This window comes from Hermetia illucens, chromosome 4 (genome assembly GCF_905115235.1).
Source record: "Hermetia illucens chromosome 4, iHerIll2.2.curated.20191125, whole genome shotgun sequence".
In the NCBI taxonomy this organism is placed as follows: Eukaryota; Metazoa; Arthropoda; class Insecta; order Diptera; family Stratiomyidae; genus Hermetia; species Hermetia illucens.
The window spans coordinates 127,300,569-127,325,638 of record NC_051852.1 but is presented as its reverse complement, the minus strand read 5'-3'; the positions used below and the strand labels follow the sequence as shown (position 1 = coordinate 127,325,638).

The following is a 25,070-nucleotide window of genomic DNA, read 5'->3' as shown; positions in this document are numbered from 1 at the left end:
GCTTTTCATTCCACCTGATCTGTTATTTAGATCTAACACTCCCATTTAACTACATTTTAATGGCATGCCGAACTAGGATACGCAAAAAGGGTTCCTGCAATGTTCAATACTCGAAATCTTACTATTGTAAAAATCTGTGGAATGATTTTCAAAACTGTGTTCAGACAGAACAAAAGCTGTCCCAGAAGATAAAATCGGCATAGTTTTTTGCGATAGTCTGCTATTAATTAAAACTTTAGATGTCATGCATGTGGTTGTTATCTAAGATAAGCGACCGCGTCGAAAACAATAGGTGACCCATCTATCTTGAGTGAAATTCAAGTATAAAAGGATGGACAGTCCAACAAATTCTCATCAGTTCCTTGATTCAACCGAAGAACCGAACTATTCAAAATGAAAGCCATCGCAGTTATTGCTCTCCTCGTCCTCGTTTCCTGTGCTCAAGCCAGGGTTTACAGCCGTTGTGAAATGGCTCGTATCCTCTACCACGATTATGGTGTAACTAACTTGACCACCCTTGCCAACTGGATCTGCTTGATCCAACACGAATCATCCTTCAACGATCAAGCCGTCGGAGCCCTCAACTACAATGGAACCCAAGATTTCGGTCTCTTCCAAATCAACAACCAATGGTGGTGTCAAGGAAACGTCTCCTCCTACAATAGCTGTGGAATCGCCTGTACCGCTCTTCTCGGAAACTTGTCAGCCTCCTGGAAGTGTGCCCAACTTGTCTACCAACAACAAGGATTCAAGGCCTGGTACGGATGGCTCAACTACTGTAACGGAACTGCCCCAAGTGTTGCTGACTGCATCTAAGGAGCTGATCTGAAATTTCAATAAAGATCTTTAACGAAAAATATTTGACTTTGATTATTTCCTGATGTTATGTTACTGATGCTTCCCGCCTTTTATGTCAAAGTACCCTCAAAAGTGAGAATGGTAATGTTACTTCTTTTGAAGAAGATCGCTTACTTTTATTGTTTCTTAACTGACTTTGAAGAGCTTGGCGCAGTATCTCGGTGACAATGCTGTTTGCTGGTAGCTCTACTGTTGTTCATTTATCTACCAACAATAAGGATTCAAGGCCTGGTACGGATGGCTCAACTACTGCAACGGAACTGCCCCAAGGGTGGCTGACTGCATCTAAATTCTTTTTGTGGAGTTTCAATAAAATCATTTTTTGAAAAGCGAAAACTATATTTCTATCCAGAGCTTTGGGAAAACTAGCTTTGATTTGGAGCAATATTATGAACTGTTTTATCAAATTCGAAGTTCCGGAAAACATACACACACAGAGTATGAAGTCTGGTGCTACCTAACTTGTCTTTAGTCCTCCTGCGATTTATGATTTTAGGGGCCCGGAATAGAGATTGTGCTGAAATGAATGCTGTTACCTCAGCCCCGGATTTTCCACACAATTTGCATCCCGCGTCCAAGCAGTCAAAAACTTATGTACAATTAACCCACCTATCGGGGGTGAACAATTGAATAAAAGATTCCAGAGGAAAAGAGGGGGAGTTGGACAATCAAACGACAGAGACCACGGGGTCGACACTATAATTTATCTTAGGAAAAAAGGTGGTAAATCATAAATTAAATAATAATTCCTTTATCTTCTTTCCGCTCCTTCTCAACTGTTTTGCGCCATGTAGTTCCTGGGCGATCCAATCGTTAGCCATTCACCGTTAGGAGCTTCCATTGTATGGCATAGCCAGGAGTGCACCCTCGTTAATAGGCGATCTTTCCGAGAGCCTTCGAATAGCAGGCTAGCCATCGGCTATTTTCATACACCGTCAAAGAGAGCATAAAACAATTTCAACGTGATGCTGGTGTTGAGAAGCTCTATTTTCAAATTTTTGTGTTAAACAGCGATGACGGACCTAGTGCTCTAACGCGTTGAGCGACATCATATTTGGTGCAGTTGGTGTTATTTGTATTTATCTCTAATCCGATTCCTGTTTCCTCCCTTTCCAAATTGAGGATCATTTGCCTCTACTCTCTTCTTTTCAGGTTTGGGCAACGTAATAGTATTTCCTGAAATGATTTCCATTATTTTCCTTTTCTCCACCGCTAGTTTGTTTCCATAGAGGTACGACCAGACATTATGTTTCGTAACCACAATGGCTATCAGCTTTGGTGTTATTCACTACAGTGGTGAAGGTTGGGTGTATATTTGTTTATGATGTTCTACAAGAGAGGAAGCAGTACAGTGCAATGTGGTATACCCACGAAGGCAATACACCCTTCGATTCCGTTAACAGTGTTTTATTAGTCCGTCATTCCTCCGAACAGCTGCCGACAAAAGCAACAAGATAACTGGAAGGGGACTCTTCATATTAGCTCCAGATAGCCAAAGTCGATGCATTCTCAAGATCCACATGTTTTTAGCTAAGTTTCAACAGTGAAATCACTTGACGGTAATAAGACTGTCAATTCAAAAAGCTTCCAGGCCACCAACTATCCAAATCGGTCATTACTCCGCTTAGTACTTTCCTTAGTGTTTAAAACATGTGTGGGACGCTAAGGGATGGCACTCCGGTGGTGTACCACCATAAGATACATTTTTGCCACTACCATAATGTTAGGAGCTCTTACTGTACAAGACTATGATCTTGCCAGTCCTCATGTATTCCTCGGAAACTTGGGTTCTTAGCAAGAAAAATTGCGAACTCTTGGCCGCGTTCGAGAGAAGAATCCTCCGAAGAATTTTTGGCCCCCTACATGAGGATGGACGATTCCGTAGCCTACACAATGACGAAATCTATGAGCGATACTATGACCGTCCGGTTGTGGATAAAATCCGGCTCAATAGGTTACGGTGGGCGGGTCACTTAATCCGTATGGATGAGGATGATCCAACCCGGAAGTTCTATAAGGGCAATATGTATGGTAGAAAAAGAAGACGAGGCAGACCCTGCCTAAGATGGAGCGATGGCGTAGGTCAGGACCCCAGACGGCTTTTAGGGATATGGAATTGGTGGACCTCGGCGCAAAACCGGGATGTCTGGAGTTCCTTATTAACGCAGGTCTAGACCGGATACCGGTTGTTGCGCCGTTAATGATGATGATAATGTTAGGAAGATCTTCTCTGTAAGACATTTTCCTTCCAACTTGCGCTAACGGGTCTTCTAGGTTTCCTTTTCGCCATAACAAACTGAAAATTTCCAGAAGTTTTTCTTTGAATATTGCCTCTGAAGTCTCAGATGACGCGCAATCCGTCCATTGTTGAGGCAATAATCCCTACATGATGCCATGGACTCCCTGTGCAGAAATTCCTTTAATTTTTTTCTGTAGCCTTATTTTTCCTTCTTAATAAATCCTACTTATCGTCCTTTGAGCAATTTTCCGGTTCGATGGCAACCTAAGCGAAGAGTAGGCTCGCTTCGATGTTCCACCAGAAGTTAGGCTTCCTATTGGGGAACATTCATAATCTTAAAATTAAGGCGCATTTTGTTCTCAAGAAAGCTCTTTCCTGTAAAGTTCCGTAAGCAAACATTGAAACTTCATTGAAGTGTTCCATCGACAGGCACTTGCACGTTTCTTTGTTAACCAGGCTCGGGAATGTGGAAGACGGTCCTTTGCACACTTCAGTCCCTGAAGTGGCGGCTATCGTGATAGAAGATTTTAGACACTTCAACAGTCTTCGAGGACTAATTTGCCAACAATTTCAGCAGGCCCATTCAGAATCAAAATATTATTCCTTACACTGGGGATATCGTGGGGTGCACAGCATGTTCACTTACTGTCCACATTCGGAAGAGCAACTGTGTAATTGGTCAGAGAGTCTGTTTGAGAGACGCTTCTCTAAATTTACGCTCAACTGCACTAACTTGCGCAATTCGTCCATTTTACGATCCAGAAAGTGGAGAAGTTGCATCTGTTCGTCGGTTTTCGGCCTTCGAAGTGGCAACGCTATCAGTTCGTCTTCCATTATGAAATATTTTCTAGCCTACTAGCTAGTCAACGCACAACCTGAGGTGTGGCCTCGTAGCCTCATGGTCTTAAGGTGCAGGCGAAAAGCCTCGTGAAAAGAATTCCACCCAATTCGTCGACAAATCTGTGGTAATACCAGTCTGGTGCTCTGTTCCTAGAAAGGGTGTATCCATAGGTAGACTGCAGACTGGTATCTTCCTATAGGGTTGAATGAGTTAGTGCTTCCACATGAAACAGAAACTAATTGATTGGCAAACCTGTTGGTGTGACGTCAAAAAACAGATCCAAGCACACAATAATTGTGTAGACAAAATCTGTTGAGGTGGCATTAAGCGGTTGTGGCTGGCATCCAGGAGTTTTGATCATTATCCAAGTTATCATATTCAAACATGTAGTTAGGTCCGAATCTGTCGTTATGTCCGGAATAGTTATCGGACCTTTCGTCAAGTCTGTCAAGGCAGCTGAAGTACAATCGAAAGCGCCAAATGCGTATTCTGGATCGATGGTTAAAGTGCAGCCAATCGCTTTTCAACCAGCTTTTCCAATAATGAAGCGGAAAAAAACGTTTGTCGTCTTTGCATCTTGCGTAGAAAGATCAACCCAACCAACAGAATCGTGGTGCGCCGAGAAGTCAAATTCAAAAGAACTCGAATGTTCTGGTTTTAAAGCGGAGGCATTATTTGGAAAATAAAAATGAATAAATGTCCATCTAGTTGTGGATGGAATTTGACTTTTTTCCTTCCTCCGATTCCTTACTAAGACAGGTCTACACTGGACACCAGTTGTTGCGCCGATGTAATGATTTAGTTCGGGTCTTTTTGAGCAGCGCTCATTGCCCAACGTCATCACAATAAGAACTTGCGTCCCAAGCAAGAACACTCTGTTGACCGGGGCGGAATGTACGAGGAGTGTTCGGACGATACCAGACTCTTCTGTTACGGTTACGGGCTTCTAGACGCACCTAAGCCTCTATGTCCAAAATCTCGAATTTCGGAATAAAGTCATAAGGGCGTACCTCTTTGGAAAGCAGATGACTGCGTGGACATTGCGTCAACGTTCTCTACAGTAACTCCAAAGTTGCCTACGTTGGGCGCCATTTGTAATGACTGATGTGGGTGGCCGGTAGTCAAAAAGACTGCTATTGAATCACTAAAAATAAACTAACTGAGTTATTACAAATGGTAGAAACTGTCAGTCCCACAATGAAATCAGAGCATCCTTTTCGGTGCGCGTTTGACCAGCACCATGTCCAACTTCACAAAACGCAAAACCCAATCCAAAATCAGCAACGCGCGCTTCGTTCGGATTTTCCTAGTCATTAACAATCGCGGACGCTACAGAAGATCTTGCCGATATGTATTGTCATACTCTATGCAAGTGAGACTTAGAAGATCATAGCAGCTATCCACATTTACCACACCTACCATAGCCAAAAAAAGTTGAATGTATATTTTGACCACCAAAAAATCGCAACATGATCTTTCACCAGTTGTAAAGATTCCAATGTGGCTATTATGCAAACCATCTCTTCTTACGCACAGTATGGATTTCGGGGAATGTCAAACTCTTTGGCAGTGTGGTATTTATTCCAAACACTTCTGCATTGATAAAACCGATCAAATCCTTTTTCATGCTTCATTCATTCTGGTCGCACGGGTATCAGAGCGACGACCTCTCAAATTCAACCCACCTCAGAATATTGATGAACACCGGGCTACTTTCAAAGGCGAGAGACAAATAGAGTCGGACTGAAGATAAACACCAACAAATCCGAACTTCTCAGCCTGACGGGTCATCTCACTTCGCCTATCTGCATTATTGAACTGAGCATCCAAGGCATTGATCAATTTGTTTATCTCTGAAGCGTGGTTCCTGCCGATGGTGCACCGAACTGAATACCGCTTGATGCATTAATAGCACAAGATTCGCCTTTGCTCTCTGCTCTAAAATCTGAAAACGCGGTTATCTCAGCCCCAAGATTGACTTGAGATTCTTCTGTGCAAAAGTTGTTTCTGTGCTGCTATTGTATATAGGAGCGGCCTATGGAAACTGACTACCACTCGGAACCTCAGAAGCTCCAAGGTTCCATCAGTTCATGTGTGCCTTGTGTCACCTTGGTATTCTGGTCTAAGACAATAATTAACTAAGAACTTGATCGGCGTATAGCGCAAATACACTTGGTTGTATTGACGAGAAATCGAATGTGGCAGTGAATAGGTCACTCATTGAGAGGGACGATATCTTCGTTGCGGGTTCACCGTAGCATGAAATCCACTATCTTAGAAGGACAGACAAGTTGGCCGTTCTTGAATTACGAGGCGTAAGACAGTGGAGGAACAGGGAAAGCCTCTCGAAAAATCTTGTAGGCAGCTGAAGTGCATTGCCAGAAACTGACAGTGAGTTATATCAACCGACAATAGGTCTACTCAAATTAAAGCCCAGCTTAAGTGAGGATGAACGTCCGGGATGGCCAAGAGTTGCAACTACTAATGATAACATCATTCAAGTACACTAAGTTATGCTGGAAAGTCGGGATAATCATGGGGAAACTGACCCCACTTTTTGTGCTGCCTTTATTTATTTAGTTATATAAAGGACTGTACTCAGAGGACTGTACTAGAGAGGAAAAAATAATGGAGTTGGTCACTATTAAAGAGCTTGCAAAAAGTACACATACCATGACAGGGATGACAGGGGGTCGGTAAGGACGGCCCACACAAGGTTAGTTTTTCATAAAGAGGGATCCGGCTAATTCAGTTACGGTGAACAGTTCTAAAGGCAAACCAAGGAGTTGTATACTGTTGAGAAGAGTTTGAACGAGTAATATATTTAGTGGCATTTGCTGAAATTTATTTTAAGCTAATTCACCGAGCAGCAATGCACCGAAGGATCTTAGTTGGAGAACCCGCAGGAGACGACTGAGAGGCAAACAAGTGCGGAGGGTTGTAGAACTCTGGAGGAAGCAGAGAAGCAATGGGGTGAGAAACCATTAAAAGAAAGAAAGAGTTTGAAAGGGATATATTATGGTTAACAGAATCAAAGTTTTCAAGAAATTCAGTATAAATGACGTGTACTTCCTGTCGTGTATTAAGACATTAACAGGAGTCGAAGTGCCAACCAGTACGTATACCAAGAGAATTTTGAAACAAGAGGAAAGGACAAGGGTGATTTAAAACTTTCGTCTGTTAGAGCGGTCCTGACGCTCACATCGGTTTCACAGAGAACAGGATGAAAACACACAAGAAACAATGAACAAAATTGCGCGCCGCGACACGTCAAAAAGCCAGAGGGTTCAGTCCCGAGTGGATGTTTAATTGCAATCCGGATTCAAAACGTGTTTGCATGAACTTTCTTAATACCCTGTTGACGCAGTTTAGGAACAACAAATTAGATTTTCGGAGAAAATTAATAGTAAGCTGCAAAGGGGGAAACTCTTTCTAAAAAGGGGTAAAGTTGTTCCTTAACCTAGGAAAGTGATATCGATTAACTTCAGAAAGAGAAAACATTTAAAAGGAGTGCCCTACTCATTATTGCTCGATTAGATGAAGGGAGAAGTATGTTCATTAAGGAAGCGCCCTCTCACCTTTCTTTTTTGTTCTTTTTATGAACACCGTCACATAGGACATCCAATGTCCAGCCCTTTATATACTGCTTTATCCAGATGATGTTTTCCTAGCGTTTAATAGCAATAACGATCTCGAGCAACTTGTCCAAAGATGGAATGATCGCCTCATGCACCACTGTCACCGATTGAAACTGAATAAAAACGAATATGAAAACGAATAACCGATCCCCATGAAACAGACACAATTACAGTCAGCGGCAGTGACCTCCCCAGAATTGAGCGATTTAAATATCTCGGGTCAATGCCATCAGCCAATGGAGAACACGCGTTAACGCAAGATGAGACGTTCCACGACTGGTGTTCTTTGTGATCAACGTATCAACGAACGTCTCAAATCTAAAATTTAACGCAATGTCGTCCGTCCTGTCGCTCTCTATGGTTCTGAGTGTTGGTCGACTATAAAAGACAATGAACGGCTTCTAGCTTTTATGGAGACGAAGATGTTGCGTTGGACTAATAGCGTGGCACGTTTTCGATTTCAATTTCAAGGATATCCGAGATCAATATGGAGTTGCATCGATCGTGCGGAAGACGCATCTTCGATGGCATGGCGACGTAATTCGCGCTAACGAGAATTCACTTGCGAAGATTGGTCTGAACAACAAAGTCGATGGTAAGCGGCCAAAAGGCAGGCCAAAACAACGGTGGATCAATACGTTGGATGCGGATTTAAAAGCCTCGCGACTGCATCCAGATGAGGCATTTGATAGAATCAAATGGCGAAACAGATCACAACGAGCCAACCCCGCCTGTGAACGGGACAAAGGCTGAAGAAAAAGAAGAACACGAAGGTAGAAGTAGCGGAAATTTTTTTCTACCAACAGAATTCGCGGTCTTACACTTCTGAGGTTTAATTTGCCAAAGTGTTTGAATTAGGGATTTAATTGTATGATCACCCTCCTTACTTGCTAACAGATTAAATGTTTCTTCGAATGAGAAGAGTATCACCTTCATAAGTAATCATTTTGCAGAAAAAGATGTCAAATACTATTTGCATAAGTTGAAGGAATTAGAGCATTACGGGTTCGTATAGTTTATAAAGAAGAACTTTTCGGATAAATTAGTATTTAACTTTGACTAGCCATCATGAAGGCAAAAACATAAATGTGGGCTAGATCCTATTCGGATACAAATTGATTTGGAGATCACAGCAGAGTTTTGCCTTGACTGGGCACAACCCTCATGAAACTCTCACAAGGGTGCTAAAGGCAAATAAACGGACCGAGGTCACATACTCCAGGAGATCTTTTAGAACATATGGTGTCCCAGTTCCATCATGATTCCTATGGCACCAGTTAACCTCTGGTGAGGCTTCGTAGGAAAAGCCATTTTGGATGAGACCTTTGCAAACTCAGGTCTGATCGCATTCTTAGGCCTCAGAGCATTGGCCTATAGTATCCGCTACCAACCAGTCGATGTGAATACACAGTTTCCCGATGCCATCATTTGGAGATCCTCATCTTACCATTTGGCGTTGACTCAGCCAGCAGGGTTGTTGGCTTATCTGCCTACTTTCTCTTTGAGCAGCTATGGGCTAGGTGAACTTCATTCTTTATAACGTTTTTGAGGATGCTATTGAATAAGGCATAGAAACCTTATTTCTGTTGCTATCATGACTACGGTTCATCATTAGTGAATTCAATACTATAAGCAAAAGCCAGGTAGGTTTCTTCTTCTTAAAACAATGCATCCTTATTCATAAACTGCAGGAAATAGTACAGAGATCAGGACTGGTAAAGGCGAAGAATTCTGACTCTGACATACGTCGGAAATATTGACGGCAAGGTGGTTTCCTTTAGTTAACTGAGTTCCATTCCAAATCTCAACCTCATTCGTACGGATTGAGTGACCCTCCGACCGCGACCTATTGAGCCGGCGTTTATCCACAACCTGAAGGTCATAGTATCGCTCATAGAGTTCGTCGTTATGTAGGCTACGGAATCTACGGATTCAGTGCTTTTTCGAGCTTGCAGAGTTTTAGTGGACTTTGATTTACTATTCTGACCTTTGATTTACACCTGCTGTTTTTTAAAAACGAATAATACAACCAAAGAGGTAAAAAAAACCAATCGAAACGTTCAAAACTATAACAAATCAGTTGGAAGTGTCAAAAAAGACAATCGGTATGTAGATACTATCTGCAGTAATATTCAACCAATTAAAGCCTGGCGAAAAATAGGCGACGATAATGCAATATTCAAATCATTTTAAATCGATTGATGGTATCAAAACTAATCTGCTAGCGCTTCCACTTGAGACGGTCTGCATAACTTTGAAAATCAAATTGTTCTATTTTAGGAATAATAACAGGTTAATCAGTGCATCAAATGAACATTCAAGGAAGTGTTCAACGTTACTAAAATGTTATTAAAATCAGTTAACTTTATCAGCCAAAGGAAAAACGTTTTGTCACGTTAATGAGATAAATTGCTATCTCAGGCAAAATAGATAGCAAATCTGTGATTCTAGTATAAAAGCATTTGTGGTTGAGCGATATTTCAACAGTTCCTTGAGTCTACCAAAGAACCGAAATATCCAAAATGAAGGCCATCGCAGTTATTGCCCTCCTTGTCCTCGTATCCTGTGCTCAAGCCAGGGTTTACAGCCGTTGCGAAATGGCTCGTATCCTCTACCACGATTATGGTGTAACCAACATGATCACCCTTGCCAACTGGATCTGCTTGATCCAACACGAATCAGGATTCAACGATCAAGCCGTCGGAGCCATCAACTACAACGGAACCCAAGATTTCGGTCTCTTCCAAATCAACAACCAATGGTGGTGTCAAGGAAACGTCTCCTCCTACAATAGCTGTGGAATCTCTTGTACCGCTCTTCTCGGAAACTTGTCAGCTTCCTGGAAGTGTGCCCAACTTGTCTACCAACAACAAGGATTCAAGGCCTGGTACGGATGGCTCAACTACTGTAATGGAACTGCCCCAAGTGTTGCTGACTGTATCTAAATTTATATTTGGAAAATGAGATAATAAAAATACTAAAAAATTCTAAAGAGTTATCTTGTTTTGTTTGTTTAAATGTTCACCTCAGTGGTACCTTCTGAATGCTTCAGTGTCTTTCTGATATACATATCTATTATAGTTATCCCCGACCTCTTCTTATAGTAGGCCATTTTTCGGATTGCTTTTATCCAAATTCCCCCATTCTATACCTAAATTGTTCGCCGTCACCGGCAATCTGGTTTAGGCCACATACCTCGGTTTTGCGCCGAGGTCCACCAATTTGATAACCCTAAAAGGGTAGATAGGAGAACGGTCTCAAATTTGTAGTCTCCTATCTTTATTGTTTTTCGATGTTGTTGGTTCTTTGTTCCTTGGTGCTGCCTTCATTAATGTGCAGCAGAAGTTCTCGTGTCGCCTGCTTAATCTGGATGAAGGTAGACTATACATCTCGGGTTGTTCTTCCCACAATGTTAATATCGTCAGCGTAGGCCAGTCGTTGGGTGGACTTGAAGAGGATGGTGCTTCTTGCATTGATATCTGCATTGCGAATCACTTTTTGCCGGGCCAGATTAAAGAGGACGAATAATAGGGCGACCTCTTGTCTCGAGAAAGGTCCTGCTGCTTTTATCTGGTGTTGCACATTGATCAGGGTCAGCTTAGTTGGTCTTATTAATTTCGCCGGGATACCGATTTTTTTCATGGCTATGTACAGCTTTACGCTATCTATGCTCCCTCATGGGTCGTTAGCGACCTTTAGCGGATCACTTATAATACGGGGTCTCCGAAATGCCTAAGTAAGCAGTTCTAGATAGTAGTCAGTACATGTCGGAGTCCCCAGAGTCGTCAGCCGTGAGCCTTGCTCTGGCAAGGTGGTAGTTGTAACGTGTATCAGGAGCCAGCCCCTTCGGGACCCTTGTCGAGTAGTGTGCATTGAACCGGCGTTGGTTGACCGCGTTGCCCCAAACGAGCACTGATCCGTCCGTGAATTCCAGGATCAGCTATGCGTAGGTCAGGCCTTAGGTGGATTGGGTAGGAGCTGTGCCATCGTTCCTGACTATTACGGCCCGCTCCCTTGCACACGATGCGCTGGCGAATTTTCCATGGAGAATACATTTAAACCAACAAAAAAAATTGACAAAATAGAAAAGTGAGAAGAGTGAGTTCGTTTGGGTGCAGTACAAAAATGCGTCGTTTACCGCAGCGAACAGCGAAAGAGTCAGTGAGGGCTGAAATACCCGATGTGACACTGGGACACACAAATAAAGAGGAAGCCTTTCCCAGTGCGGGGATGGCAACTTCAATACCCTGAAATGCCCCTGTTTCGAAGAAAGGCCCAGTCAGAATCGCTAGTCCTGAGCAAGTGTATTCGGACACGAACCGAGTACTAGTGAGCCCGATATTCAAAGCTATAGCCGAAAAGGCAAAATGATCATCAGGAAATGCGCGGCAGTGGTGAAGCAAATGCGGTCGGCAACGTTCCTCTAGAGGAACGTCAGCAGAGGTGTCAAAAAAGGAGACTCCGCTGCACGATAAGTAAAAGCAATGCTCGCGGTTGACAGATCTCGGTCAACGGGGTCAATGAAGACTCGTGGGGGACTTGGCTATAAACTTGTCACATGGCAAACCGAGGTTCTGTAGAAACCCTGCACATTAAATACCGACCAGAAGGACGGCATGGGTATGGGTACTATTCCAAAGGATTCATACAGAATGTACGGATTCATGTCAATAGGGCGGAAAGAATCGTGGATTGTCTCCTTTTCACAATGAGAGAGCTTACTGCTTGGGTCGTTCAACGCTTACTTGAAGGAGTGGCACTTTTTCTCGTCGCTGGTAGGTGGCCAGACTCGCGTTGATCAGCAAGGGTGCCGTCTGTATACAGGGAGATCCACGGTGGGTGGGTGCTGTTAAGGAGGTAGTGGATGTGATTTATCTAGCCAAGGCACAAAGCCACCGATCTCGACGGATAGTGCTCTTCGCTTGATGTCACAATTGCCTTCAATTCCCTAAGATGGACAGATATGCTACATTAGAGAACTTATTCCATGTGGCAAGCTATCTCTTGCGGATATTCAGTTGATTATCTGCAAGACCACGCTCTGCTCTACGAGACGCTAGGGGGCCAGAGGAGGATAGAAATTACGCCGGGACTAGCATAGGGATCACAGAGAGGTCATCTTGACCAGAAAGAGAATCCCGACCCTGCGTCCCATATCGATCGGCCAGTCGATAATAGAGTCAAAACCAGCGGTTAAATACCTTGGTTTAATGCTTGATTTCTTCGAGCAAATCGAAACAGCAGCGGCCAGGGCTGAAGCAGAGCTAGTTAATGGCGAACATAGCATATGTCTCCTTACGGGAGCATCGCAGTCGGTTCTGCTCTATGGTGCGGAGGTCTAGACCGATACCTTTGACACGTCGGTCTAGATTGTTACCTTTGCATCGTAGACGGGTGCGAGTGGTGTCTGCGTATCGTACTGTTTGAGAACCGGCGGTAATGTTATCGCTGGGGTGATGACCGTTGCCCTCCTTGCCAAGGAGCGTAAAGTGGTCATTTAGGTTCTCAGTCTTACCTGCACAGGATTGGTGGACGACGCTTTTTCTCTTGTGAAAGGTGGGGCAGCTTTCGTCAACAGCTTTTCGCCGATACAGGGGATCTCTCACCAGACCTCATTATCAGAGAGACGATGAAGAACGCTGGCAGCTGGAGTCGTGCTGCGGTCTTCTTATTGCGAAGAAGATTGAACTCGGGAGATCGGATGGCAAGGAGTTCCATAAACTAACGACTCCCTTCCTTCCTTCCCTTCCCATTGGTGAAAGGGATTCTTCGACTTGAAGGGTCCTAAATTCGAGAGGGCGTGTGGGGTAGCCTGAAGTAATTTGTTAAACGGTTCCAGGCTAGTTCTCTGATCACAGGGAGGTGCTTAGTTGGTAGTCCGGCAGCATACTATTGCGAGAGTCCAGCTCCTTTCGCGCAAACGCATTCAGCAACTCAAAAACAAAAATGCTATCATATTCGATGAGAAGATGGTGCAACTGATGGTCATATTCTGGCAGCTCTTCCGTCACTTGCCGCAGAGAGAAAATCTGATTTATTACTGATTTGTCTCGAGTAAAGGCTCTTTGGTATGGGTCGATGATATGCTGGACGTGTGGGGCTATGCAGTCTAGCAAGATAGCGGGGAATATTTATACAATATAGATGGTACTCAGTAAGCCATTACCTCTGCATGAGATCCTCCTTTCTATCATCATCATCAACGGCGCAACAACCGGTATCCGGTCCAGGCCTGCCCTAATAAGGAACTCCAGACATCCCGGTTTTGCGCCGAGGTCCACCAATTCGATATCCCTAAAAGCTGTCTGGCGTCCTGGCCCACGCCATCGCTCCATCTTAGGCAGGGTCTGCCTCGTCTTCTTTTCCTACCATAGATATTGCCCTTATAGACTTTCCGGGTGGGATCATCTTCATCCATACGGATTAAGTGACCCGCCCACCGTAACCTATTGAGCCGGATTTTATCCACAACCGGACGGTGATGGTATCGCTCATAGATTTCGTCATTGTGTAGGCTACGGAATCGTCCATCCTCATGTAGGGGGCCAAAAATTCTTCGGAGGATTCTTCTCTCGAACGCGGCCAAGAGTTCGCAATTTTTCTTGCTAAGAACCCAAGTTTCCGAGGAATACATGAGGACTGGCAAGATCATAGTCTTGTACAGTAAGAGCTTTGACCCTATGGTGAGACGTTTCGAGCGGAACAGTCTTTGTAAGCTGAAATAGGCTCTGTTGGCTGACAACAACCGTGCGCGGATTTCATCATCGTAGTTGTTATCGGTTGTGATTTTCGACCCTAGATAGGAGAAATTGTCAACGGTCTCAAAGTTGTATTCTCCTATCCTTATTCTTGTTCGTGCTTGTGTTTGACCAATGCGGTTTGATGTTGTTGGTTGATTCGTCTTCGGTGCTGACGTTGCCACCATGTATTTTGTCTTGCCTTCATTGATGTGCAGCCCAAGATCTCGCCTCAATGGCCGCCTGCTCGATCTGGATGAAGGCAGTTTGAACGTCTCGGGTGGTTCTTCCCATGATGTCGATATCGTCAGCATAGGCCAGTAGTTGGGTGGACTTGAAGAGGATCGTACCTCTTGCATTCACCTCAGCATCACGGATCACCTTCTTGAGGGCCAGGTTAAAGAGGACGCATGATAGCGCATCCCCTTGTCGTAGACCGTTGTTGATGTCGAATGGTCTTGAGAGTGATCCTGCTGCTTTTATCTGGCCTCGCACATTGGTCAGGGCCAGCCTAGTCAGTCTTATTAATTTCGTCGGGATACCGAATTCTCTCATGGCCGTGTACAGTTTTACCCTGGCTATGCTATCATAGGCGGCTTTAAAGTCGATGAATAGATGGTGCAACTGTTGTCCATATTCCAACAGTTTTTCCATCGCCTGCCGCAGAGAGAAAATCTGATCTGTTGCTGATTTGCCTGGAGTGAAGCCTCTTTGGTATGGGCCAATGATGTTCTGGGCGTATGGGGCTATCCGGCCTAGCAAGATAGTGGAGAATATCTTATAGATGGTACTCAGCAACGTGATACCTCTATAATTGCTGCACTGTGTGATGTCTCCCTTTTTATGTATGAGACAGATTATGCCTCGCTGCCAATCGTCAGGCATTGATTCGCTGTCCCATACCTTGAGCACAAGTTGATGAACCACTTGGTGTAACTGGTCGCCTCCATATTTAACCAATTCGGCTGTAATTCCATCGGCTCCTGGCGACTTATGATTTTTTAGCCGATGAATTGCACGGACTGTTGGTGGCAGTATTTGTCCGTCGTCTTCAGTTGGCGGGACCTCCAACTCGCCGATGTTCTGGTTGTTCAGTAGCTCATCAAAGTACTCAACCCATCGCTCTAATATGCCCATTCTGTCGGAAATCAGATTTCCCTCTTTGTCTCGGCAGGATGAGCATCGAGGTGTATAAGGCTTCATCCTGCTGACTTGTTGGTAAAACTTCCGCGCCTGGTGCGGTTGCTCCCTGTACTTTTCTAGTTCACAGACTTGTTGGTTCTCCCAGGCTTCCTTTTTCCGTCTGTGAAGTCGCTTCTCCGCTCGACGGAGTTCGTGATAAGTCTCTGCGCGTGCCCGCGTTCTTTGAGAATGCAACATTACTCGGTATGCGGCATTCTTCCGTTCTGTTGCTAGCTTACATTCATCGTCAAACCAGCCGTTCCGACTCCTTTTGCGGCTGGGGCCAAGTATATTTGTGGCCGTATCCATGATAACGTTCTTCAGGTGGTTGTGAAGATCATTAGTTGATGCTTCATCTCCAGGTCCTCTATTGACTGCGGTTATTGCGGCATCCATTTCCCGCTTATAGGTGTTTCGGAGGGTTGTGTTGTGGATGGCTTCAGTGTTCACTCTCACCTGATTGTCAGAGGGGATTCTAGGTGGTATTGTTATTCGAGCTCGGAGCACCATGCCAACGAGATAGTGATCCGAGTCTATATTGGCCCCCCTATATGTTCTGACATTCATCAAGGCTGAGAGGTGGCGGCGTTCGATCAACACGTGGTCAATTTGGTTGAAAGTGGTCCCGTCTGGAGAGGCCCACGTATGTTTGTGGACCGCTTTCCGCGCAAACCAGGTACTTCCAACAACCATTTCGTGTGACCCTGCTAATTGAATAGTCCGCAGTCCGTTATCATTTGTTTTTTCGTGTAAGCTATGGGAGCCAACGTATCGCCTGAATACGGGCTCCTTCCCTACTTGGCTGTTAAAATCCCCAAGTATGATTTTGATATCATATCTGGGACAGGCTTCGAGGGCTCTTTCTACTGCCTCGTAGAAGGTATCCTTCTCCGACTCTGCAGTCTCCTCTGTAGGGGCGTGAACGTTTATGAGGCTTATATTTCTAAACTTGCCTCGCAAGCGCAGAGTGCATAGCCGTTCGCTTATACTTTCAAAGCCGATAACAGCAGGTTTCATTTTTTGGCTGACTAAGAAACCTACTCCGAGCACATGGTTTACTGGATGGCCGCTATAATATATGGTGTAGTGGCTCTTCTCCAGGAAACCGGTCCCTGTCCATCGCATCTCTTGCAACGCTGTTACATCAGCCCTATATTGGGACAGGGTATCGGCTAGCTGCTTATCAGCTTCATCTCTGTACAGGGAGCGCACGTTCCATGAGAAAATGCGCAAATCGTTGTTCCTTTGTCGTTGCCGGGTCCGTCGTTTTAACATCCGTCCTATCCGAGGCTCCTGTTGTGGCTTCGTAACAGTTTGTTTTCCGTGTAGGGTTGTCAGCCCTACCCAACCCCCAACCTGGAGGACCAGTTGGTACAATTTGTCCCGTTTTTAGGCGCGGGAGACTCGCCTTCATCCTTCTCCGTCTGCAGCTTTTCGTCAAGAAAGAGCTCCCAGCGGTCACCACGTGGAGGTGGAGATAGGGTTTGGTAGTAGAGCTGTTGGTGTTGGTTCAGCAGGCATTTCCCAGGTTTTATGCTCCATCGTGGGTACCAATCCACGTTTCGCCCCGGGACCTATACTACCCTTTGACCACCTCCTTTCTATATATAATATAATAATCGTTGGCGCAACAATCCATATTGGATCAGGGCCTTGAAGTGTGTTAGAGCACTTCATTCATGACCGTAACGGTACACTACAGAACACGATAGGAGGCAATGTGGTCAGCATTGCGCTCGCCCGAGATTATTACCTTAATTTGACTCAGCTACTCATTCACAGCTAAGTCGACTGGTATCCGCCGTCAAGTCACGATACAAATCCCACTGCCACCAGCGAGATTTGAACCGCGGCCTTCCGTATGACAACCCAGTGCTCTAACCAGTGAGCTATCCGAACATCCTTTCTATATATGGGACAGATAATACCGAATTTTTCGTTGTTGAGCACAGCATCAAAATACTCAACTCCTCGCTCCAATATGCTCATTCTGTCGGAAATCAGATTTTCCTCCTTATCCCGTCAGGAAAAGCATTGAAGTGTATAAGGCTTCCAACTGACTTGTTGGTAAAACTTCTGCGCCTGGTGCGATTGCTCCCTGTACTCTTCGAGTCCACAGACTTGTTGATCCTTCCACACTTCCTTTTTCCGTTTGTGAAGTCGCTTCTCCGCTCGACAGAGTTCGTGATAGTCTCCGCTTGTGCTCGGGTATTTGAGAATGTAACATTATTCGGTATGCACCATTCTTCCGTTCCGTTGCCAGCTTACATTCATAGTCAAACCAGCCGTTCCGACTTTTCTTGCGGCTGGGGCCAAGTATCTTTGTGACCGTATCAATGGTAATGCTCTTCAGGTGGTTTTGAAGATCATTTGTTGATGCTTCATCTCCAGGATCTCTGTTGACTGCGGTTATTGCGGTATCCATTTCGCCCTTATAGGTGTTGCGGAGGGCTGGGTTGTGAATGGCTTCAGTATTCACTCTTAACTGTCTCGCAGAAGGTATCCTTCTCCGACTTTGCAGTCTCCTTTTGTAGGGGCGTGAACGTTTATGAGGCTTATATTTCTAAACTTGCCTCGCAAACGCAGAGTGCATCACTTTCAACGCTGTTACATTAGCCTTATATTGGGACAGGGTTTCAGCTATCTGCTCAGCGGCATTCGGTCTATACAGGGAGCGCACGTTCCATGAGAAAATGCGCAAATCGTTAATCCGTTGTTGTTCGCGGGTTCGTCGTTGTAAAATCCATTCTGTCCGAGGCTCCTTCCGCGGCTTCGTAACATCGGTTTTCCATGTAGGGTTGTCAGCCCTACCCAACCACCAACCTGGAGGACCAGTTGGCAGATTTGGTCCCGTTTTTAGGCGCGGGGGACTCGCCTTCATCCTTCTCCGTCTGCATTTTTTCATGAAGACAGAACTCCCAGCGATCACCAACAGGCATTTGCCAGGTTTTATGCCCCATCGTGGGTACCAACCTACGTTTCGCCCTCTGACCTACACTACCCTTTGACCGCCATATTCTTGTATCATAAATTTAATTTGATTTCTAGTTCATTTGTCAATAAGAGACAACGCAAGTTTTTTGCTTCGAATGAAAACTGTTTCCGTTCAAAACTTTTGCAGAAAAGGATGAAACTCCGGGAACCCTAAGCAGAACTCGGAACAGAAGCTGGACTAGAAGCCATATACCCCGCTTGACAATGTACTGCTACTTTATAGATAACTAAGGCCATGCCCACATTGCAATAGCTTTTCCAACAGATGCATAAACAGATAAGAACCATCGCTGCCGCGTTAAAAAACAATATGCTTCCATTACGTAGTTCCTGGACGATGTGAGGGAAATGATAACATGCTCTTGTTGATAAATTTACCATGTTTTACTCCATAATACACTCATAGAAAGCGGCCTATTTTTAGCAATAATAGTAATAATAATACACCAATCAATAATTTTTATCAGCAATTGACGAAAATTCGAGTCATCAAGAAAATTTCCATAAAAAATCACATAAGATTAGAGGTATCAAACCTATCTAATCTTATAGAAGAAGAGCAATTTGAAGTCCTTTTTTGACAAGCTAGGTTTGATTGTGAAAAACAACTAAAACGAATGCAAATTACTCTTATCTGAAATTAAATGCAATTATGAATTCAATATCTGGCTATCTTTGAAACCGGTATGGGTATAAAAGGGTGGACACTGGAAGCAATCCTCATCAGTTCCTTCAGTGTACCGAAGAACCGAAGTATCCAAGATGAAAGCCATCGCAGTTATTGCCCTCCTTGTTCTCGTTTCCTGCGCTCAAGCCAGGATCTACAGCCGTTGCGAAATGGCTCGTATCCTCTACCACGATTATGGTGTAACCAACTTGACTACCCTTGCCAACTGGATCTGTTTGATCCAACACGAATCATCCTTCAACGATCAAGCCGTCGGAGCCATCAACTACAACGGAACCCAAGATTTCGGTCTCTTCCAAATCAACAACCAATGGTGGTGTCAAGGAAACGTCTCCTCCTACAATAGCTGTGGAATTGCCTGTACCGCTCTTCTCGGAAACTTGTCAGCCTCCTGGAAGTGTGCCCAACTTGTCTACCAACAACAAGGATTCAAGGCCTGGTACGGATGGCTCAACTATTGTAACGGAACTGCCCCAAGTGTTGCTGACTGCATCTAAGGAGCTGATGTTATATTTTAATAAAGAGCTTTTACGAAAAATATTTGTCTTTAATAATCTGTTGATATAGTTAGACTGGAGTTTTTTATTCGCGATTAGGGTACAAGGACTGACTGCCTCTAATTGTTTTATTTGCCTTACATATCGAAATATTTCTGACAGATTCACCACTCGGGCCGGGGGCATTGTTATTTCATTGGAAAAGATAGATTCCTGCGAGAAATTTGATAAAGCTAATGCCAAAGCCAAGCCAGTCATTAACAGCCGTGGCCTTATCGGACACAAGCCTGATCCTGAAAAAGGCAAAATTAAGAACATGTAACAAAAAGTCTCTGAAACTTGTGTTTTGAGTCTTGTGAAGGAGGTTGACAGTTTCAGCATGAAAATTTCTACTTCTCGTATTACACCATGTGATGTTTTCGATTGTATCTGTTCTAAATGGTTGAGTATCTGTCTATAAATAAAGTTTCTCACTTTTTTTGGCAAAAAATCACCTGGATCAAATCATGGGATTGCTAATGAGACCGAAAGGGTTTTAAAAAATCTAGCGTTTGAAAAGGTTATACGTAAGTATGGCAGACGAAGGCAGGACTGGAAAGGCACTTTGCATACTGAAAAAGTCAGGGTCCTTAGTCTATAATCATTGGCGCAGCAGCAGCTAGGAAGTGAACTGGCGAAGACTCGCAAGACGAGCGTTTACTTCATTTTCTGATGCTTCACCACATCATTTGCTTGTTTTAGTGATTTCGGGAAAGATTTTGACAGCGTGGATAGGAAGTGTATTTGGAATGTTTTACGTAGCAAGAACATCCGAAGGAACTATTTCTTCTCAAAGCGACACAAGCTGCTTTGACTGCAGTTCTCAGTTTGGCAGTGTATGCAGAACATCGACAGCATTGATCTCGACGTTCAAAATTTTGAAATGTAACTGTCTTAACACAAGTTTAGAATGTTCCACGCCGATTTTCTGTTCATGTTTCTGGAGAGTGCTACATAGAAAGTCACTGCCACTGTCACTCTAAAGTTCGAAGCTTTTATTAATTCGCGTCTGTATTTCACCATCGAGGTTTTATGGTCCCAAAGCGGGAGTGACAGTGCATTGGTGTTACAATTAAGTTCACTGTACCAGCTTGGCCTATGGGCGGGTCAACCTAGAACTTCATGGCGTAGAACAGTGGAGACGGGGCGCAAATTTCGTGGAGTGTATTAAAGCACATTAAATTGTCACAAACCGACAACTATAGAGCATATGTGTGGTTTATCCAGTATTTCCCAATTTGGGTTTTACTCCATTTTAAACGACGTAATATAATGTACAGAATAACGGTCATTTTCGCATTCCAGCGGCACTTATTCTACTTTGAGAATCTTGCCTAACGCATTTGAGGCAGCGAATCGACTAAAGTTTCTGATAGCTGCCGAAGGTACACAGTCCTACAGATTTAACCAAATACACGGACGACATTAAGTTCATGTCACGATCCTTCACCACTGCGGGCAACAATATATAGACTTCGGTAAGGAGGCAAATCGACGAATTCCACCAGCTGCTTACACAAGAATACGAAGCTCGCGTCGAAAAATCAATTTAGAGGTCGGTATTATCTTTTTGGTGTGAACCATGAAGGTGAACTGAGAGCATGACGAAGACGGGGGGCGAATCAGGTACAACAGGTGCAGGTTTATGAAATATTTGACGAACCAAAAGCCTTCATCCCATACCAATCGCGGATGGGCCTATTTCGGATCATTGAATGTTATGCCACCGATCCTACGTAATACCTTCACCCCCATTGCCACGGAGCGCCGTTCATTGCTTTTGACAGTCGGCCATCACTCAAAACGATAAAAGGCGAGGAGGCCACCAGGTGGATGGCATTCTGACAAATTTTAGATTTAAGACGTTCGTTGCTTCCATTGCAGACAAATCTAACTGAGGAATGTCATTTTACCCAAGTTGCGCTGATGGGAAAAACAATTTCATAATACAGTTTACCATTGGCTGATAGCATTGGCCAAGGAATTTACGCCTATTGTCTATTTCACTAGGCTCAGTCGTTGAAAATTCGGACGCGCGTACTAGTACTAGAGGTCAATGGAGAAAGTGGGAAACACCTGCTGATCCAATGAAAAGCGATCCAATGGTATCTCAACCTTTATGTGATGATTACTGGAAGTCCTTTCTTAATGAAAACCAGAGAAAGATTAAGTGAGTCTCCGGCAACTGCAAAAGGAAAAACTGTGCCCCCAGGTTGGGCTTGAAAGAACAACCGTATCAATTATGATTACTCAACACAAAGCCACGAAAACAGCCTCAGACTGGATAAGACGCAAAACGATGACACAGAAAAAGAACAAAGGATTTATGGTATTTCCCATGGAACATGCGCTCTCTGCGTAAGACAGGAGCTGCTAAGCAATTAGCTGTTACCGATAACCGAAAAATGGTTGGCCCCCAACAAATCTGTGGGCGCTATTTCCACTGTTTGGTGTTCAACATCCGACTTGACAAGGGGGGCTAGCCAATTTGTGGAAATAAAGTTCGTAGAGGGACAATGTCGATGACAGAAAAAGAAGGCGAGGCCAAAATGCCAGGTTCGGGATATGGAATTGCTGGACCTTTGTAGAAAATCGGGGTCCTTACTAAGCTAGGTCTAAAATGAGCACCGGTTTACTACTGTTGGCACTGTCATGTGATAATTCATGGTGCAATACTGCACAAAGTACTTTGACGAAGGGGTCGTCAAACGATCTTCTAAAAGGGATATTAACAGTGGCGATTTGTTGAAAATTCGATTAAAAAGCTTATCATTGAAGAAGTATTAGGGCATTTAAGGAAATTGCTACTATAGTTACACCAAAACCTTCAGAGTCTTTAGATTAAGTTTTATTGAAGAAGTCGTTATTCCAAAGGTTTTCCCGCTAAAGGTTAAATGTGGAGAGAATGGCAATGAAATAACTCTTCCTCAGTGTGAACCGGACTTAACAAAACTACAAAGCCCTTTAAATTGATGTGCACAGAGAAATGGGACTTACATTGCTAACGATTTTTCCGCAGTCCGCCTACTTCTGAGTCCAAAACAGTGGCCTCAGAAAAAGAACCCGACATTTGCAGGTTTGGACCAATGGCACCCCAGAGATCTAAACCGTAAACGATTCTCTAAACATGCAATCACTAAGTTGAGTCACCCATATACATCCTTGAAAAAAGTTAAAAGATTCCTTAGGGAAAAAGCTAACCATGAAAATGTTTCAGAATACCATTTAATAATCTCTTCGATGTTGAGATAGCTGCCAGTAAAAGCCCTTTAATTACGATGTTTCATTTTCACCACCCGCTTTAGTATAATGGCTGGTTTCCGCTCCGGATCCTCCTGCATTGACCACATCAATACGGATTATTTTCGAAAAGTGCGCGGGGTTAAGATCTTTCTTTCACCTGCTCTTCATCGAAAAACTTGCAATGGCGTGAATGGGGAGTGTATCTGGAGTGCTCTACGTAGGACGGGCATTCCGGATAAACTAACATCTATTATTAGAGCAACATATGATTGCGCAAATTTTACATGCTGTCCCAGGTAAAATCTCGAAGGATCTTGAGGTTCAAAGCGGAGTCCGCCAGAGCTGAATCCTGTTACCGATATGTTTCCTCTTAATTATCGCTGACGTTCTTCATGCTGCCTTGTCCGGAGGACGCAGCGGAATTCAATGCACATGGCATCTTTTTGAAGCTCCCTACATTCATTTGGTGACCCTCGCTCCCGGAACTAATTGTCCTGGGTTGAAATTCTCCATACACTGAGGGGAAGAAATCCTTTCCTATATATTGGCTTCTGCTATATAGATATCGTCCTAGTGAAAGAAAAAGTTTGTCATTGTTTTTCGATACTATTTTAGCTATAACAATAATAGATCAATCAACCTATCTTATCAACAATCGCTGAAAAGACGAGTCTTCAAGAAAATTTACATAAAAGATCACATATGATAGGAGGTTCCAAACCTATCTAATCTCTGAGAAGAAGAGTAATTTGAAGTTATTTTGTTTCAAAATCGAATTTCGATTGTCAAAACGAGCTAAAAAAATGATGCAAATGATTGTTATCTGAATGCAGTCTCGACTTCTATTTTTTGCTATCTTTGAAAGCAGGGGTATAAAAGAACGGACGCTGGAACCAATCCTCATCAGTTCCTTCAGTGTACCGAAGAACCGAAGTATCCAAGATGAAAGCCATCGCTGTTATTGCCCTCCTTGTTCTCGTTTCCTGTGCCCAGGCCAGGGTCTACAGCCGTTGCGAAATGGCTCGTATCCTCTACCACGATTATGGTGTAACCAACATGATCACCCTCGCCAACTGGATCTGCTTGATCCAACACGAATCATCCTTCAACGATCAAGCCGTTGGTGCCATCAATTACAACGGAACCCAAGATTTCGGTCTCTTCCAAATCAACAACCAATGGTGGTGTCAAGGAAACGTTTCATCCTACAATAGCTGTGGAATTGCTTGTACCGCTCTCCTCGGAAACTTGCCAGCTTCCTGGAAGTGTGCCCAACTTGTCTATCAGCAACAAGGATTCAAGGCCTGGTACGGATGGCTCAACTACTGTAACGGAACTGCCCCAAGTGTTGCTGACTGCATCTAAGGAGCTGATGTTAAATTTTAATAAACCCTTTTTATGAAAAACATTTGGTTTTGGTATATTTTATCGTTGTTCCATTATTCCCCATCAGGGTAACAGGAGTTTGGGTGCTTGACAGTTAATCATGATGTCCATCACCACACCAACACTACTGGTTTCTCAATTTTCTCGAAGGTGCAACAGCAGTTGGTCATCTTCTTTCCATTTGGTCCTCACCATTCGATTCATCCAAGACTTCGTGTATTATTTGGCAAACTGTCTTGCTAGTTCGACTTGGTATCCCGCCAGCGCCTACCGCCAAATCTCTGTAACTCCCGAAGACATTTCAAAGACACCTTTTCGTCTATTTGAATGACGTTGCGTTTTCTTCCGAGTCCGAGAATTTGACACATCTCGAGTGTATTTCTCAATGTTGATTAATGCAATTTCTCAAGCACCAAAGGGAATTTCTAAGCGATTTCATCACGCCTGACGGCATTCAATCCAACTCAGACAAGCTGGAAGCCATCGCGAGCTTCCCTCTGCCAAAGACAGTCAAAGACTTTAGAAGGTTCTTGGGCATGGTAAACTTCTACCGTTGTTTCCTGCCCAAAGTCGCTCACCACAAGGCCTTCCTGTCTAGTCCTAAGGCCAAGGATTCGCGAGTGTTTGTGTGGGCTCCAGAAACCGTCTAAGCGTTTGAAACCACCAAACAACAGCTGGTAGATGCTAATATTTTGACATTTCTTCAACAAGATGTACCTCTAGGTGCG

The 25,070-nt window shown here is 44.0% G+C and overlaps 3 protein-coding genes across 4 annotated transcripts; all 3 read left to right on the top strand.

Moving 5' to 3' along the window:
• Positions 1-339: 339 nt before the first annotated feature.
• On the top strand, positions 340-10,532 carry LOC119655895 (lysozyme 2-like). 2 transcript variants are annotated; one of them, XM_038062045.1, is made up of 2 exons: positions 340-796; positions 10,502-10,532. In XM_038062045.1, the coding sequence occupies exons 1-2, from the start codon at positions 394-396 to the stop codon at positions 10,519-10,521; spliced, it is 423 nt and encodes a 140-aa protein (XP_037917973.1). In that variant the 5' UTR covers positions 340-393; the 3' UTR covers positions 10,522-10,532. The 2 variants fall into 2 exon arrangements, with proteins under 2 accessions (XP_037917973.1, XP_037917974.1); XM_038062046.1 differs by lacking the exon at positions 10,502-10,532 and adding an exon at positions 1,090-1,194 and having other exon boundaries at positions 340-758.
• An 8,794-nt stretch (positions 10,533-19,326) lies between these two features.
• Positions 19,327-19,674, top strand: LOC119654088 (lysozyme 2-like). The gene has a single exon (XM_038059252.1). It carries the CDS (start codon positions 19,327-19,329, stop codon positions 19,672-19,674), a length of 348 nt encoding a protein of 115 aa, XP_037915180.1.
• Positions 19,675-23,973: 4,299 nt separating this feature from the next.
• On the top strand, positions 23,974-24,321 carry LOC119654087 (lysozyme 2-like). The gene has a single exon (XM_038059251.1). It carries the CDS (start codon positions 23,974-23,976, stop codon positions 24,319-24,321), a length of 348 nt encoding a protein of 115 aa, XP_037915179.1.
• Positions 24,322-25,070: the final 749 nt, after the last annotated feature.

Excerpts from the sequence above, each read along its gene's own strand:
- LOC119655895 (XM_038062045.1), top strand. The coding sequence starts at position 394 with ATGAAAGCCATCGCAGTTATTGCTCTCCTCGTCCTCGTTTCCTGTGCT. Across the intron at positions 797-10,501 it reads CTGTAACGGAACTGCCCCAA|GTGTTGCTGACTGTATCTAA; the intron begins GTGTTGCTGACT and ends GAACTGCCCCAA.
- LOC119654088 (XM_038059252.1), top strand. The coding sequence starts at position 19,327 with ATGGCTCGTATCCTCTACCACGATTATGGTGTAACCAACTTGACTACC.
- LOC119654087 (XM_038059251.1), top strand. The coding sequence starts at position 23,974 with ATGGCTCGTATCCTCTACCACGATTATGGTGTAACCAACATGATCACC.